General features: G+C 45.4%; 1 protein-coding gene across 2 annotated transcripts; it reads right to left on the reverse strand.

Moving 5' to 3' along the window:
- Positions 1 to 526: 526 nt before the first annotated feature.
- On the reverse strand, positions 527 to 7,404 carry LOC115468328 (olfactory receptor 52R1-like). Of its 2 annotated transcripts, XM_030199967.1 has the most exons (2): positions 7,358 to 7,404; positions 527 to 1,442 (listed from the first exon to the last, which is right to left on the reverse strand). In XM_030199967.1, exons 1-2 carry the CDS (start codon positions 7,402 to 7,404, stop codon positions 527 to 529), a joined length of 963 nt encoding a protein of 320 aa, XP_030055827.1. The 2 variants fall into 2 exon arrangements, with proteins under 2 accessions (XP_030055827.1, XP_030055828.1); XM_030199968.1 differs by lacking the exon at positions 7,358 to 7,404 and having other exon boundaries at positions 527 to 1,471.
- Positions 7,405 to 16,288: the final 8,884 nt, after the last annotated feature.

Here is a 16,288-nt window from a genome sequence, read left to right on the forward strand (position 1 = left end):
CACTACACCCCCTATACTGTACCGTTCCCTCGGATTTTTGCGACCCAAGTGCATGACCCTGAATTTTTTGGGATTAAACCTTAGTTGCCAAATATAGGTCCATTCCTCCAGCTTCGCTAGGTCCTTCCTCATGTCATTCACACCCTCCAGGGTGTCCACCCTGTTGCAGATTTTAGTATCATCCGCAAAGAGACAAAGAGTTATGTTATGTTATATGCCATATGGGGTGGGGGTATATAAATATGGGGAGATAAAAACATTATTAAAAGATAGCCATACCAGTGCTTCTGCTGGGAATTGGAATGTTTATTTATTTGGATTTTGCTCACACCTTTTTCAGTAGTAGCTCAAGGTGAATTACATTCAGGTACACTGGATATTTCTCTGGCCCATGTGGGCTCACAATCTAAATTGGTTGAGATCACAGAACCATTCTGTTCCATCAATCAGAATTTGGCTTCGGAAAATCATGATCTATAAAATAGTTGTAATGGTTTCATTGAATACATAAAATAGTCCACTGTCTTTATATGGTTTTGTAGTAGAGCATCTTAAATACTCTTTGTCGAATTTTTTTGGTCCTCACTCCGTAAATGATTGGATTTAACATGGGGGGCACAAGGAGGTAGATGTTTGCCACTGTGATATGAATTTGAGGTGCAACATTAGGCCCAAATCTATGTGTTAGAAATGTGAAAACAGCTGTAGAGTAAAATACCAGAATCACACAAATGTGAGAACTACATGTGCTGAAAGCTTTGAGGCTTGCTTCCTTGGATGGAAGTCTTAAGACTGACCGAAGGATGAAAACATATGATGTGGCAGTGGAGAGAAGATCAAAGGCTCCTATCAAAGATGCCACAGTTAGACTGTAAGCCTTGCTAGTGAAAGTGTCCTCGCATGCAAGCTTCATGACAGCCATGAATTCACAGTAGGTGTGGTGGATCACGTTAGTTTGGCAGTATGACAGTTTCTTGACCAGAAAAGGATGAGGCGAGAAGAAGATAACAGCCCTGAACACAACCATCAAGCCAATCTTGCCAATGACTGGACTGGTTAAGATCGTTGAATGTCTTAAGGGGTCGCAGATCGCAATGTAGCGGTCAAAAGCCATGGCCAAAAAGAATCCCGATTCCATTGCTGTAAAAGAATGAATAAAGAACATTTGGATCAGGCAAGCATTGAAACCGATTTCTCCGGCATTAAACCAGAATATAGCCAGCATTTTCGGCAACGTGGAAGAGGACAGAATGAGATCGGTGGCAGCTAACATAGAAAGGAAAAAGTACATGGGCTCATGAAGACTTGTCTCTGTTCTTATGATAAAGAGGATGGTACAGTTTCCGAACAGGGCTACAATGTACATGAAACAGAAAGGGATGGATATCCAGCACTGGAAACCTTCCAGTCCAGGAATGCCGGTGAGGATGAATGTAGAAGGATTAACAGTGCTCTTGTTCAAAGCTGACATGACACATTGGGTGCCGTTGTGCTACTCAGGCAGAAACTTGGTTCCTGTAAATAAACACAGCACAACAATTACTATAGATTCTAGCTACATGTATCTCTGATTTCAACAACAATTTGTCTCATTATAATTGGCATCTGATGTCCCCTTTTCCTGCAGATCCTCTAATCACAGTGGAGAAATAGCCTAAAAGCCAGGGAAGCCTGGTTCGAATCCTGTTATGACTCCATATGATCTTGGGAAAATTGCTCAACCCTCCATTGCCTCAGATACAAACAGAATATAATCCCTCTGGGAACAGGAGAATAGGAGTAGAAACGATGAGAAGGGATCCCCGAATGTTAGAAGAATGGTCGAGGGTCTGGCAGTTAAAATTTAATTAGTTAAATCCTCCTGGGAATCTAAATCCGTTCGGTTTTTCTTATGTCCACTACTTTGAAAACAAAAAACCTTCAAAACAAATTTGGGTCAATAACGTTAAAGTGAAATCTGAAATATTTTTTCTTTTTTAATATGCAAATTAGTGCTCAGTCGGCAGGGCTAGTCCAGCAGGACTCTCTCGCATTATAGTACTGCTTTAAGAAGCCCAATAAAACATCATAGCACTCCAACCTCCCTTTCCTGATGTTATTACTACTCTAATGTTCTCAATACATAATACATAACATAATACATAAGCCCATAATACCTTGAGAACATTAGAGTAGTAATAACATCAGGAAAGGGAGGTTGGAGTGCTATGATGTTTTATTGGGCTTCTTAAAGCAGTACTATAATGCGAGAGAGTCCTGCTGGACTAGCCCCGCCGACTGAGCACTAATTTGCATATTAAAAAAGAAAAAATATTTCAGATTTCACTTTAACACTATTGACCCAAATTTGTTTAGAAGGTTTTTTGTTTTCAAAGTAGTTAAAATTTAATGCCAAGAAGTGCAGAGTGATGCACTTGGGGTGCGGAAACCCAAAAGAGAGATACCGGATAGGAGGAGAGAGATTACTAAGCTCGACTCAGGAGAGAGACCTTGGGGCAGGGGCATCGCCACGGGTGGGCCTGGGCCCACCCACTTTGGGCTCAGGCCCACCCAGCAACGGTGCAGAGAGAGACGCCGCGGCCAAAATAATTGATCTGCTGCCGGCACGCTGCAGGCCTTCTTTCCTCCACCTCCCTCCCTCCCTCCCCCCCCCCCTCGGGCAGCGCAGTGTAACACTACAGCAAAGCTGCACCAGGTCCGTCCTTCCTACCGCTACGCTGCTGCCCTTCCGGCTCCATCTTTGTCTGTTCTTCTGCTGCTTATCTGCAGCGGATCCGCGCGCTACCAGGCTGTCTGTATGCTGCCTGCGACTGCTTCCTATGCACTGGCCCCGCCTAAGGGGGCGGGGCCAGCGCAGAGGAAGCAGTCGCAGGCAGCATACAGACAGCCTGGTAGCGAGCGGATCCGCTGCAGATAAGCAGCAGAAGAACAAAGATGGAGCCGGAGGGCAGCAGCGTAGCGGTAGGAAGGACGGACCTGGTGCAGCATTGCTGTAGTGTTAGACTGCGCTGCCCGAAGGGGGAGGGGGAGGGAGGAGAAAGAAGGCCTGCAGCCAGCGTGCCAGTGGTGGCTGGGGAAAGGGAGGGAAAAAACGTGCAGCACATGCTGGAGGGTGGTTGGTTGGTTTGTTTGTTTGTGTGTGGGGGGGGGGGAGACAGGAGCACTTTTGGGATGAGGGAGTGAGACAGGGTAGAGCTAGGTGGGGGGAGGGACAGAGAGATGCTGCAAGGGGAAAGAGAGGGAGAAATGTTGGATATGGGTGGGATGGGGAGAGGGAGGGAAAGGGCATGAGAGAAAAAAACGTGTTGGACATGGAAGTGGAAGGGAGAGATGAGAGGGGAAATGTTGAACATGGCATTGAGGCGAGGGAAAGGAAGGATGGAGAGATGGTGGTAGGTGGGGGGGGGGGGTAGAGAGAGATGTCAAACCAGGGGCTCAAGGCAAGGAGAGGGAGAAAAGTTGGACATGAAGGTGGAGAAGAAGAGAGGAAAGGAGATATGCACAAGTGGGGGAGGGGAGAAAGAGGGAAGATGGATCCAGGGAGGGGAGAAAGAGGGAAGATGGATCCAGGGAGAGAAGATAGACAGTGGATGTTAGGGAAGAGAAAGGGAAAATGCTGGACAATGGGGGAGGGGAGAGAGATGGGACAGGAAGATGCTGGTGGTGGGAGGTAAAAGGGATAGGGAAATATCAGGCTACAGGGTAGAAAGAGGGAACAGATGCTGGGCTGGAAGGGTGGAGGGAGGGAGACACTGGAAATGGTGGAAAGCATGGGGGAGAGGCCCAGGGAGTGGAGATGGCAAGGAAAAAATGAGAGAATAGTGATCACAGGGGGTAGAAATATGGTAATGGCGCATAGATCGAAGATGGAAGGGAATGGAAGGCTGAGGCGAGAGATGGGGAATAGGAGAGCTAGTGGGTGAAAGGAGATGGAAATGTGATAGATATCTGAAAAGTAAAAAGAAGGAAAAGATTTAGAAAGAGGATGAAATTTGAGTGTACAGAGGCAGAAAAGAAAAAAAAAAAGAAAGGAAAGAGCTAAAATGGAAGGATCAATATTTCAGAGGTAGGTGTAGTGAGGAAATGAAACGACAGGAGAAAAATGACAAATGGACAGCCGCTTGAAGAATTAGCAGAAGACAGACAGAAATTGGAACCAACATGATGTAAAAATAAAATGTCCAGACAATAAAGGTAGGAAAATCATTTTACTTTGAATATTTTAAATGGAATATGTTAACTTTGGGAAATGTGCATAGCGGATTTCTTTTTATTGTGTTAAGTAGAAAAGGAAATGTGCTTTTGTTTTGTTTGGGGTTTTTTTTCTCCAGTGTTGAAGTACATGCTGAGGTTCCCAGTTCAATTTTGTCTATATATTTTTATTTCTAATTTGTGATCCCTTGTTCTGTAATTTGTGATGGTCTGTCAGTGTGACTTTAAGGGCAGATGAGGAGAGGGAATTGGGGGAGGGGCTTTATTTTCTGCCCTGGTCACCAGCATGGCTAACGGCAGCCCTGACCCTTGCTGTAGCTAGTGGGGATTCCCAAGCCCTACTAGCTGGGGTCTCTTCTGAAGCTGGCCAGAGATGCCTTCTACTGAGCTTGGCAGATGGGAGCAGCATCCTGGAGCCACTGACAACTAAGATTGTATGGGGTGCTGGCATCAGTGGCTCGAGGAGTTGCTGCTGCCTACTGGGCTTGGTGGAGAGGAGTTCTGGCCATCTTTACTGGAGGCCTTCAGCTGACAGAGATTGGGGATCCTCATCTGCTAAAGTATTTATATTTTGAATTGGGAAGTGCTGGGGGGGGGAGAGAAAATTTTGGGCCCACCCACTTTGTGCTCAGGCCCACCCAAAATTGGCTGTCTGGCTACGCCACTGCCTTGGGGTGTTGGTGTCTGAGGATCTAAAGGTGAAGAAACAATGCGACAAGGCGACGGCTGTGGCCAAAAGGATGCTAGGCTGTGTAGAGAGGGGTATAACCAGCAGAAGCAAGGAGATGTTGATGCCCCTCTACAAGTCGTTGGTGAGGCCCCACTTGGAGTACTGTGTTCAGTTTTGGAGGCCATATCTTGCTAAAGATGTAAAAAGACTGGAAGCAGTGTAAAGAAAAGCTATGAAAATGGTATGGGATTTGCGTTGCAAACCATACGAGGAGAGACTTGCTGACCTGAACATGTATACCTTGGAGGAAAGGAGAAACAGGGGTGACATGATACAGACGTTCAAATATTTGAAAGGTATTAATCCGCAAACAAACCTTTTCTGGAGACTGGAAGGCGGTAGAACTAGAGGACCTGAATTGAGGATGAAGGGGGCAAACTTAGGACTAATGTTAGGAAGTATTTTTTCATGGAGAGGATGGTGGATATGTGGAATGCCCTCCCACGGGAGGTGGTGGAGGTGAAAATGGTAATGGAATTCAAACATGCGTGGGATAAACACAAAGGAATCCTGTTTAGAAGGAATGGTTCCGTGGAATCTTAGTGGAGATTGGGTGGCGATGCCGGTAACTGGAAACAAAACGGGAGCTGGGCAGACTTCTACGGTCTACGCCCTGATCATGACTGAATAGATAGGGATGGGCTGGAGTGTAAATTTTAAGGGGCTTCGATGTTAGCTTCAGAACTTAGTACAAGAACAGTACTGGGCAGACTTCTACACTCTGTGCCCTGAGAAAGGCAAGGATAAATCAAACTCGGGTATACTTATAAAGTATCATATACCATGTAAAATGAGTTTATCTTGTTGGGCAGACTGGATGGACTGTACAGGTCTTTATCTGCCATCATTTACTATGTTACTGTCCTGCTTATTTTCGAAGAAAAGGGGCTCCCATCTTCCAACACAAATCGGGAAATGGGCGTCCTTCTCCTAAGGTCGCCCAAATCAGCATAATCGAAAGCTGATTTTCGGCGTCCTCAACTGCTTTACGTCGCGGGGACGACCAAAGTTCAAGAGGGCGTGTCAGCAGTGTACCGAAGGCAGGACGGAGGCGTGGTTAACAGATGGGCATCCTCGGCTAATAATGAAAAAAGAAGGGCGTCCCTGACGAGCACTTGGCCGACTTTACGTGGTCCATTTTTTCTTGCGATCAAGCTTCAAAAAGGTGCCCAAACTGACCAGATGACCACCAGAGGGAATTGGGGATGACCTCCCCTCACTCCCCCAGTGGTCACTAACCCCTCCCACCGTCAAAAGCAAGTTTAAAAATACTTTTTTGCCAGCCTCAAATGCCATACTCAGGTCCATCGCTATACAGGTCCCTGGGGAAGTTGTAGTGGGTGCAGTGTACTTCAGGCAGGTGGACCTGGGGGAGGGGGGTTGGGGGGCTCAGCACCCAAGGTAAGGGAGCTATGTACCTGGGAGCAATTTGTGAAGTCCACTGCAGTGCCCCATAGGGTGCCCGGTTGGTGTCCTGGCATGTCAGGGGGACCAGTGCACTACGAATGCTGGCTCCTCCCACAACCAAATGGCTTGGATTTGGTCTTTTCTGAGATGGGCGTCCTCGTTTTCCATTATCGCCAAAAACTGGGGACGACCATCTCTAAGGTCGACCTAAATTTCATGATTTGGTCGTCCCCGACTGTATTATCGAAACAAAAGATGGTCGTCCATCTTTCGTTTCGATAATACGAGTTGCCCCACCCTTAGAAATGGGTGCCCCCATTCTATTATCCCCCTCTATGTTACCTAAATGTAGCCCATTCTGTGCTACAACTGAAGAAAGGCAAGAGCTGAAAGGAAAATACTTCAGGATAGGGCTGTCTAAAGTCCAGAATTTGCCTAAAAAATCCCTCTGGATGAATCGTGCTTAAGTGGTATTCTATAAGCCATGCCTAAAGTTTGGCGTGGTTGATAGAATAACATATACGCAGAGAGGTCGCATGTAAATTTAGGTGCCACCAGTGAAAACGTGTGGAACCCCCTTATTCTATAATAATGCATATAACTCAAAACCACACCCCAACCTGCCCTGAAACACCTATGACCCTCCCATTTTAGGCATGGATCCTGCACCTAAATTACGCACGTTAGTTCCAATTAAATCTAATTAGTGTCAATAACTGATTGTTAAAAAGCCAGTTGTTGGTAATAATTGGGCCTCGCCTTAATTTACGCACACAATTTTTAGTGCCTTTTATAGAATCAGGCAGATGCAGTGAAACTTATACATATACTTTTAACTAGTGGGAAAATTACTTTCAAAAATCATCTCATATTGCCCGCATTCTGACAATATTCTCTTGGAGACAACAAAGAAAAGTAAGTATTTTATGCAAGTTTTGTAATTTGCAAAGCAATACTCCGCTTACATTTTTCTAGATTTGTACCCCCAATCGTAATAGGCAGCTTGAAATCGTATGTTTCATGTCATTTCCAGTGCTATTTCCAGGAACGTTCATTTTTTTGTTTGGCTATTTTGTCATTGTTGGAGCAAAATCATTGAGGGGCCCTTTTTTTTTACCAAACTGTGGGGAAAAAGGCCTTGGGCTAGTTGTGGGGCTGTTTTTCCCGGTGCCAGGACCCTTTATACCACAGTGGGTAAAAAGACCGCAGGCACACATGGCCATGTGGTAAAAGAACTCTTACGGCATGGCCATGCAATGGGGAGCCCTTACCGCCACCCATTGAGGTGGCGCTAAGGGCTCCTGCGCTAACCAGGCAGCATGTGGTGATGCCCGATTACTGCCAGGTTATCACCGCTCAAGCCATTTCTGGGGGGTCTTCCTGTTCCTAAGCGATCCCACATGCTTATCCCATGCCGTTTTAAATTCTGGAACAGTCCTCGACTCCACCAGCTCCACCGGGAGGTCATTCCACGCCTCCACCACCCTTTCTGTGAAATAATACTACCTTAGGTTACTCCTAAGCCTATTCCCTCTTAACTTTGTCATTTGCCCCCTCATTCCAGAGCTCTCCTTCATTTGAAAAAGGTTCTCTTCCTGTACATAGAAACGTTTAAATATCTCAAGGGCATTTATCATGTCTCCTCTCTCCCTCCTCTCTTCCAGAGTATACAGGTTAAGGTTCATAAGCCTGTCCCTATAATTTTTGCATTCAAGACCACTTATTAATTTCGTAGCCACCCTCTGGACCGACTCCATCCTGTTTATATCTTTCCGTAGGTGCGGTCTCCAGAATTGCACGCAGTACTCCAAATGAGGCCTCACCAGAGACTTATACAACGGCACTATCACCTCCTTTTTCCTGCTGGTCATGCCTCTCTTTATGCACCCAAGCATCCTTCTGGCTTTGGCCGTTGCTTTTTCTACCTGTTTTAAAGCTTTAAAGTCATCAGACACAATCACCCCCAAGTCCCGCTCTTCCTTCACACACTGAAGCACTTCATCCCCTATACTGTACCGTTCCCTTGGATTTTTGTGGGGCTTTAAAATATAAATTAACAGTCACTTGGAATACAACACTCCTGTCATCACAGTCAGGGAAAAGAGAAAACATATACAGTATGCTTTATAGATTTGGTGATAGATAGTACAATATGTTGAAAACCAGCTGAAAAGATAACAAAATGCCATAATTTACAAATTGAAGTAGAAAGACTTTGAAGGAAAGAAAATCCATGTTATTGCTAATTATGATAGGAACTCTTGGAGCAATACTGATTGGCTCCCAAAAAAACTCAGAAATTTTAAATTTAAAAGACATAATCCCATCAGTTTTGCAAAAAAAAAAAAAAACTATCCTACTTGGAACAGTTTACCATTTTACACCAGTAACTCTATGGTTCCCAGGTCATTAGGTAGAACCTAAATTAATAGAGAGAAAACCAACCCACACTGACTGTGATGTGTCATACGTGAAGACGTAATTTTAATAACATGTGTTGTATCTCTCTACTTTTGTAATTCATGGAAGCCACATTGTGCCTGCATTGGTGGGAAATGTAGGGTAGAAGTGAACCATAAATAAAGAAATAAATAAATAACATGAGTAATAGTAACATAGTAGATGACGGCAGAAAAAGACCTGCATGGTCCATCCAGTTTGCCCAACAAGACAAACTCATATGTGTATACCTTACCTTGAATTTGTACCTGTCCTTTTCAGGGCACAGACCATACAAGTCTGCCCAGCAGTATTTCCTGCCTCCCAACCACCAGTCCCGCCTCCCATCACCGGCTCTGGCACAGACCGTATAAGTCTGCCCTCTACTATTCTCGCCTCCCAACCACCAGCCTCTCTTCCCCCACCTGCTCCGCCACCCAATTTTGGCTAAGCTTCTGAGGATCCATTCCTTCTGCACAGGATTCCTTTATGCATATATAGCAATAAAAATATTTGTCTTGTGTTGTATTTTTCTTTCTATATTTTATGGTGTCCTTTTCTAATATTATAGTTATTGAAAAGATGAGCATAGCAACATTTTTTAACTATTCTAACTGTGGGATCCAGTGACTTACCACAGTGCTGTTATGATGGAGAAACAGGATCCGAATCTTGCATCTAGAGCCTTTGCAGCTCAGCACTGCCAGAGAGGGAGTGAAATATTTATACCATGCATCAGTGGGCAGAGAGAAATAAGCTGATCCTAACATGTCTCAAAGGATTCACTCTAGGCTCTGGTGATAAAGGGATGTGGCGTTTGTTTGGTAATCTAGCTTCTCTGTTTCGAAAAGTACATAGTAACATAGTAGATGACGGCAGAAAAAGACCTGCACGGTCCATCCAGTCTGCCCAACAAGATAAACTCATATGTGCTACTTTTTGTGTATACCTTACCTTGATTTGTATGGGTCATTTTCAGGGCACAGACCGTATAAGTCTGCCCAGCACTATCCCCGCCTCCCAACCAACCCCCCCCCCCCTTTCAAATATCTAAATAAATTACCTGGCAGGCAGCCCTAGGTGAACCTTGTCCTTTCAGACCAAGAAAATATACCTACCAAGTATTGTTACACAAGAATATCTCTACCTATTGCCATCAGACGAAATCAGCTACCTTAGCTTCAGGAAGAGGCTAAAAACCTTTCTCTTCCCAAAGACGGCTTCATAACAATCCAACAATCTTCTACCTCCTAGTATCATCCATTATTGATTTATTTGTTGCATTTGTATCCCACATTTTCCCACCTATTTGCAGGCTCAATGTGGCTTACATAGTACTGTTAGGCATTTGCCCAGTCGGTTGATAACAAATACAAAGTTGTATAGTGATCGAATGAGGTATATGTGGGGGTCCGAAGGGATGAAGGTTGTGTGTTGTCCAGTACGATCATTCGTCATGTTGTGCTTTGGGTGAGGAGGTTTGCGTAGGGTCGTTGGGGTAGGCCTTTTTGAAGAGCTTGGTTTTGGTATTATGCATTAAACCAATGGTTTCTAATTGTTCTCATACCTCTCACTAACATTATCTGATTTTGATTTACCTAGAATGTAAACCGCACTGAACCCTTGAAAGAGGATATTAGCAGCATACAAGAATTGATTTGATTTGATTTCCTCTTGCTTGTGGATTGTTGAAAGTTAGGGATCCATTTCCTAGAGGACACGAATTGAAACTGAAGGGGGGCAGATTCAGGAGTAATGTCAGGAACTATTTTTTCACGGAGAGGGTGGTGGATATAGGGAATGCCCTCCTGCAGGAGGTGGTGGAGATGAAAATGGTAACAGAATTCAAACATGCGTGGGATAGACACAAAGGAATCCTGTTTAGAAAGAATGGATCCACGGAATCTTAGCAGAGATTAGGTGGCGACACCGGTAATTGGGAAGCAAAACCAATTATGGGCAGACTTCTATGGTCTACGCCCTGATCATGACTGAATAGATATGGATGGGCTGGAGTGTAAATTTTAAGGGGCTTTGATGTTCGCTTCAGAACTTTTAGTACAAGAAAAGTGCTGGGCAGACTTCTATGGTCTCTGCCCTGAGAATGGCAAGGAGAAATCAAACTCGGGTATATATATAAATGAGTTTATCTTGTTGGGCAGACCGTTCAGGTCTTTCTTTATCTGCCGTCATTTACTATGTTACTATTTCGCCTGTTACTCCCTTCTTTTATTGGTATTCAGTTTTGGAAATGTCCTTTTGCTTTCAGGCACTGCAATTCTGGCTTTCTCTCTTCCTCAGGATTACGTGGATCTCCTAGTTATCATTCTTTTAGGAAACGGTTAAAGACGTATTTGTTTAAACAATTTATGTCTTAAATCTCATTTTTGTTTACATTTTTTTTTATTTTCTTTGTTTCATTTGTGTTTTTGCCTTCAGCTTGATAAACCGCTTTGAACCTCTGTCCAGAGGGAGTTAGCGGTATGCAAGGAACAAATCACATCACATCACAAGTCTGGGGGACAGATAGCTCAGAAAAGGGAAACAATATGTGTAGATTTTGTTTTTTTTTTATTTATTTATTTAGTTAGTTAGTTTACATTTATAACCCACCTATCCAAATATCTAGGCAAGGTACAATAAAACATTCATTTAAATAAACACTCCACAAACAACGCACAATCTTACAAATCACAAACTCTAAACACTCAGAACCCACATCAGCCAAATACCGTTGAAAATAGTCAGGTTTTTAGCTATTTCTTGAACTGGAGGATAGATGCCGACTGGCGCATAACCAACGGTAACGAATTTCACAAATGAAGACCAGCAATTAAAAAAAAACCTCAACTACAAATTTCCTCCAAATATAGCAGATAAAAAGATGGAATGACCAACAAATTTTGGTTTTGAGACAGTAACGCCGGAGAAGGACAATAAGACTGCAAACTGAGCACTCAGGGGCAACACCCTGTCGCACTTGAAACACCAATAACAAATTTCAGCATGATTTTTCCCATTGTGCACAGTACAGGGGCAGCAGACCTTTTTTGGGTTGCTGGGGCTAAACAAATTAACTTCTATACCTCTTCCAACAAGTTTCTTACCTAAGAACATAAAAGAGTAGCCATACTACATCAGACCAATGGTCCATCTAGCCCAGTATCCTGTTTTCCAAACAGTGGCCAAGCCAGGTCACAAGTACCTGGCAGAAACCCAAATCATGGCAACATTCCATGTAGAACCCCAAAGAATAGCAGGATTCTGGAATCCTAAAGAGTGACAAGATTCCATGTAGAATCTCAAAGAGTAGCAACATTCCATGTAGAACCCCAAAGAATAGCAGGATTCTGGAATCCTAAAGAGTGACAAGATTCAATGCAGAATCTCAAAGAGTAGCAACATTCCATGTAGAACCCCAAAGAATAGCAAGATTCTGGAATCCTAAAGAGTGACAAGATTCAATGCAGAATCTCAAAGAGTAGCAACATTCCATGTAGAACCCCAAAGAATAGCAAGATTCTGGAATCCTAAAGAGTGACAAGATTCCATGCAGAATCTCAGAGTGGCAACATTCCATAGCTTCTCCTTCTCACCTACAAATCAGTGGCTTAGCCAGACTGCCAATTTTGGGTGGGCCTGAACCCAAAGTGGGTGGGCACAAAATTTTCTCTCTACCCCCCCCCCCCCCCCCCCCCCAGCAAAATGTAGTCACACTCAGATGCATTTGTCACACAGGGTAAAGTGCTGCTTTTCAGTGCATCCGATTTCAGACAATTTATTTAATAGCCTAATCCTTTTCAGTGAGCTTTCAGAGGCCAAAACCTCCTGCCTCAGGTCAGTATAATGCTGTTACGGTATCCTCTCCTGACCTAAGGAAGGAAGTATTGGTCTCTGAAACTTTATTAACACCATATTACTTTATCCTAATAAAATTATTTTCTTTACCTTTGTTGTATGGCCATTTACTTTTTCTCATTGTGTTGCTCCCAGTCTCTAGATTCTGCTTTCCTTCGTTTTCGCTTAACTCTTCTGTCAGGGTTTCCTGGCCATTTGTCATTTTTCTCTCCTTTTTCTTTGCTTTCTTCAATATTTTTCTGCCTCTCTCTGTGTCCAGATTTAATTCATTCTTACTATCCATTCTTTAATTTCCTTCATCTACTTATGGCTTTTCATCTTTTTCTCACCCTTGTTCTCCCCATGCCCCTTCCTCTTATTCTCCAATCTTTCACTACTCCCCCTTTCCATGCATCAGCTCTCCTCTTTCTCTCCCCATCCTTCCAGTGTCTCCCCTCTCTCTCTCCCCATCCTTCCAATAGTCTCCCCTCTTTCTTTCTGCATCCTTCCATCCAGTGTCACCTCTTTCTCCCTACCCTTCCATCCAGCGTCTTCCCTCTTTCTCTCCACATCCTTCCATTTTCCCTCTTTCTTTGCCATCCTCCCATCTGTTTTCCCTCTTTCTCTCCACATCCTTCCATTTCCCTCTTTCTCTGCCATCCTCCCATCTGTTTTCCCTCTTTCTCTCGCCATCCTTCCATTTTCCCTCTTTCTCCCCATCCTGCCATCTGTTTTCCTCTTTCTCTCCCCATCCATCCGTTTCCCCTCTTTCTCTGCCATCCTCCCATCTGTTTTCCCTCTTTCTCTCCCCATCCTTCCGTTTCCCCTCTTTCTCTGCCATCCTCCCATCTGTTTTCCCTCTTTCTCTCCCCATCCTTCCGTTTTCCCTCTTTCTCTCCCCATCCTTCCGTTTCCCCTCTTTCTCTGCCATCCTCCCATCTGTTTTCCCTCTTTCTCTCGCCATCCTTCCATTTTCCCTCTTTCTCCCCATCCTGCCATCTGTTTCCCTCTTTCTCTCCCCATCCATCCGTTTCCCCTCTTTCTCTGCCATCCTCCCATCTGTTTTCTCTCTTTCTCTCCCCATCCTTCCGTTTCCCCTCTTTCTCTGCCATCCTCCCCATCTGTTTTCCCTCTTTCTCTCCCCATCCTTCCGTTTTTCCCTCTTTCTCTGCCATCCTCCCCATCTGTTTCCCTCTTTCTCTCGCCATCCTTCCATTTTCCCTCTTTCTCCCCATCCTGCCATCTGTTTTCCCTCTTCTCTCCCCATCCATCCGTTTCCCCTCTTTTCTCTGCCATCCTCCCATCTGTTTTCCCTCTTTCTCTCCACATCCTTCCGTTTTCCCTCTTTCTCTCCCCATCCTTCCGTTTCCCCTCTTCTCTGCCATCCTCCCATCTGTTTTCCCCTCTTTCTCTCGCCATCCTTCCATTTTCCCTCTTCTCCCCATCCTGCCATCTGTTTTCCTCTTTCTCTCCCCATCCATCCGTTTCCCCTCTTTCTCTGCACATCCTCCCATCTGTTTTCCCTCTTCTCTCCCCATCCTTCCGTTCCCCTCTTTCTCTGCCATCCTCCCATCTGTTTTCCCTCTTTTCTCTCCCCATCCTTCCATTTTCCCTCTTCTCTCCCCATCCCTTCCGTTTCCCCTCTTTCTGCATCCTCCCATCTGTTTTCCCTCTTTCTCTCGCCCATCCTTCCATTTTCCCTCTTTCTCCCCATCCTGCCATCTGTTTTCCCTCTTTCTCTCCCCATCCATCCGTTTCCCCTCTTTCTCTGCATCCTCCCATCTGTTTTTCCCTCCTTTCTCTCCCCATCCTTCCGTTTCCCCTCTTTCTCTGCCATCCTCCCATCTGTTTTCCCTCTTTCTCTCCCCATCCTTCCGTTTTCCCTCTTTCTCTGCCATCCTCCATCTGTTTTCCCTCTTCTCTGCCATCCTCCCATCTGTTTTCCCTCTTTCTCTCGCCATCCTTCCATTTTCCCCTCTTTCTCTGCCATCCTCCCATCTGTTTTCCCTCTTTCTCTCGCCATCCTTCCATTTTCCCTCTTTCTCCCCATCCTGCCATCTGTTTTCCCTCTTTCTCCCCATCCTTCCATTTTCCCTCTTTCTCCCCATCCTCCCATCTGTTTTCCCTCTTTCTCTCCCCATCTTTCCGTTTTCCCTCTTTCTCCCCATCCTCCCATCTGTTTTCCCTCTTTCTCTCCCCATCCTTCCGTTTTCCCTCTTTCTCTGCCATCCTCCCATCTGTTTTCCCTCTTTCTCTCCCCATCCTTCCGTTTTCCCTTTTTCTCTCCCCATCCTTCCGTTTCCCCTCTTTCTCTGCCATCCTCCCATCTGTTTTCCCTCTTTCTCTCCCCATCCTTCTGTTTTCCCTCTTTCTCTGCCATCCTCCCATCTGTTTTCCCTCTTTCTCTCCCCATCCTTCCATTTTCCCTCTTTCTCCCCATCCTGCCATCTGTTTTCCTTCTTTCTCTCCCCATCCTTCCATTTTCCCTCTTTCTCCCCATCCTGCCATCCATTTTCCCTCTCCCATTCAGGCCCACCAGCCCCAGCTCCCATTGCCGGCCACTGCTGCTTTTCCTGATGAGCAGCAGGGCCGGCGCTACAAAAAGAAGAAGCGCTCAGCTGACTGAGCTGAGCGCCAACGCTAACCCGATGAGAAAAAATGTTTAAAAAAAAACGCGGCACTGCAGGCAGCCTCGAAGCATTGGCTGCTGGCTCTGCAGGCTCCTTCCCTCTTACGTCACTGCCCCTGCTTCGCTACAGGGGCAGAGATGTAAGAGACGGGAGGAGCCTGCACAGAGCCAGCAGCCAATGGTTCGAGGCTGCCTGCGGTGCCGCATTTTTTTTAAAACATTTTTTTCTCTTCCTTAGCGATGCGTTGGCGCTCAGCTCAGTCAGCTGAGCGCTTCTTCTTTTTGTAGCGCCGGCCACTGCTGCTCATCAGGAAAAGCAGCAGTGGCCGGCAATGGGAGCTGGCGCTGGGCGGGCCTGGACTGAAATTGGGTGGGCCTGGGCCCACCCAGGCCCACCCGTAGCTACGCCCCTGCTACAAATGCACTCAGTCTGCAGCCCCTCATTACCTCTCCACCCTCATCTCCCCTTACGTTCCCGCCCGAAACCTCCGCTCACAGGACAAATCCCTCCTCTCAGTACCCTTCTCCACCACCGCCAACTCCAGGCTCCGCCCATTCTGCCTCGCCTCACCCTATGCATGGAATCAACTTCCTGTGGCCCTACGCCAAGCCCCCTCCTACCCATCTTCAAATCCTTGCTCAAAGCCCACCTCTTCAATGTTGCCTTCGGCACCTAACCTTAGACTGCCCCAATTTGACTGCCACTACTTGATTGTCTGTACATTTGTCCATTATATTGTAAGCTCTTCGAGCAGGGACTGTCCTTCTATGTTATATTGTACAGCGCTGCATAACCCTAGTAGTGCTTTAGAAATGTCAAATAGTAGTAGTACTACTACAAATCCCAGGGCAAGCAGTTGCTTCCCATGTCTGTCTCAATAGCAGACTATGGACTTTTCCTGCAGGAATTTGTCCAAACCTTTTAAAACCCAAGTATACTAACCGATGTTACCACATCCTTCAGCAAAGAGTTCCAGAGCTTAAATATTCGTTGAGTGAAAAAAATATTTCTTCCTATTTGTTTTAAAAGTATT

This window comes from Microcaecilia unicolor, chromosome 4, assembly GCF_901765095.1.
Source record: "Microcaecilia unicolor chromosome 4, aMicUni1.1, whole genome shotgun sequence".
NCBI lineage: Eukaryota > Metazoa > Chordata > Amphibia > Gymnophiona > Siphonopidae > Microcaecilia > Microcaecilia unicolor.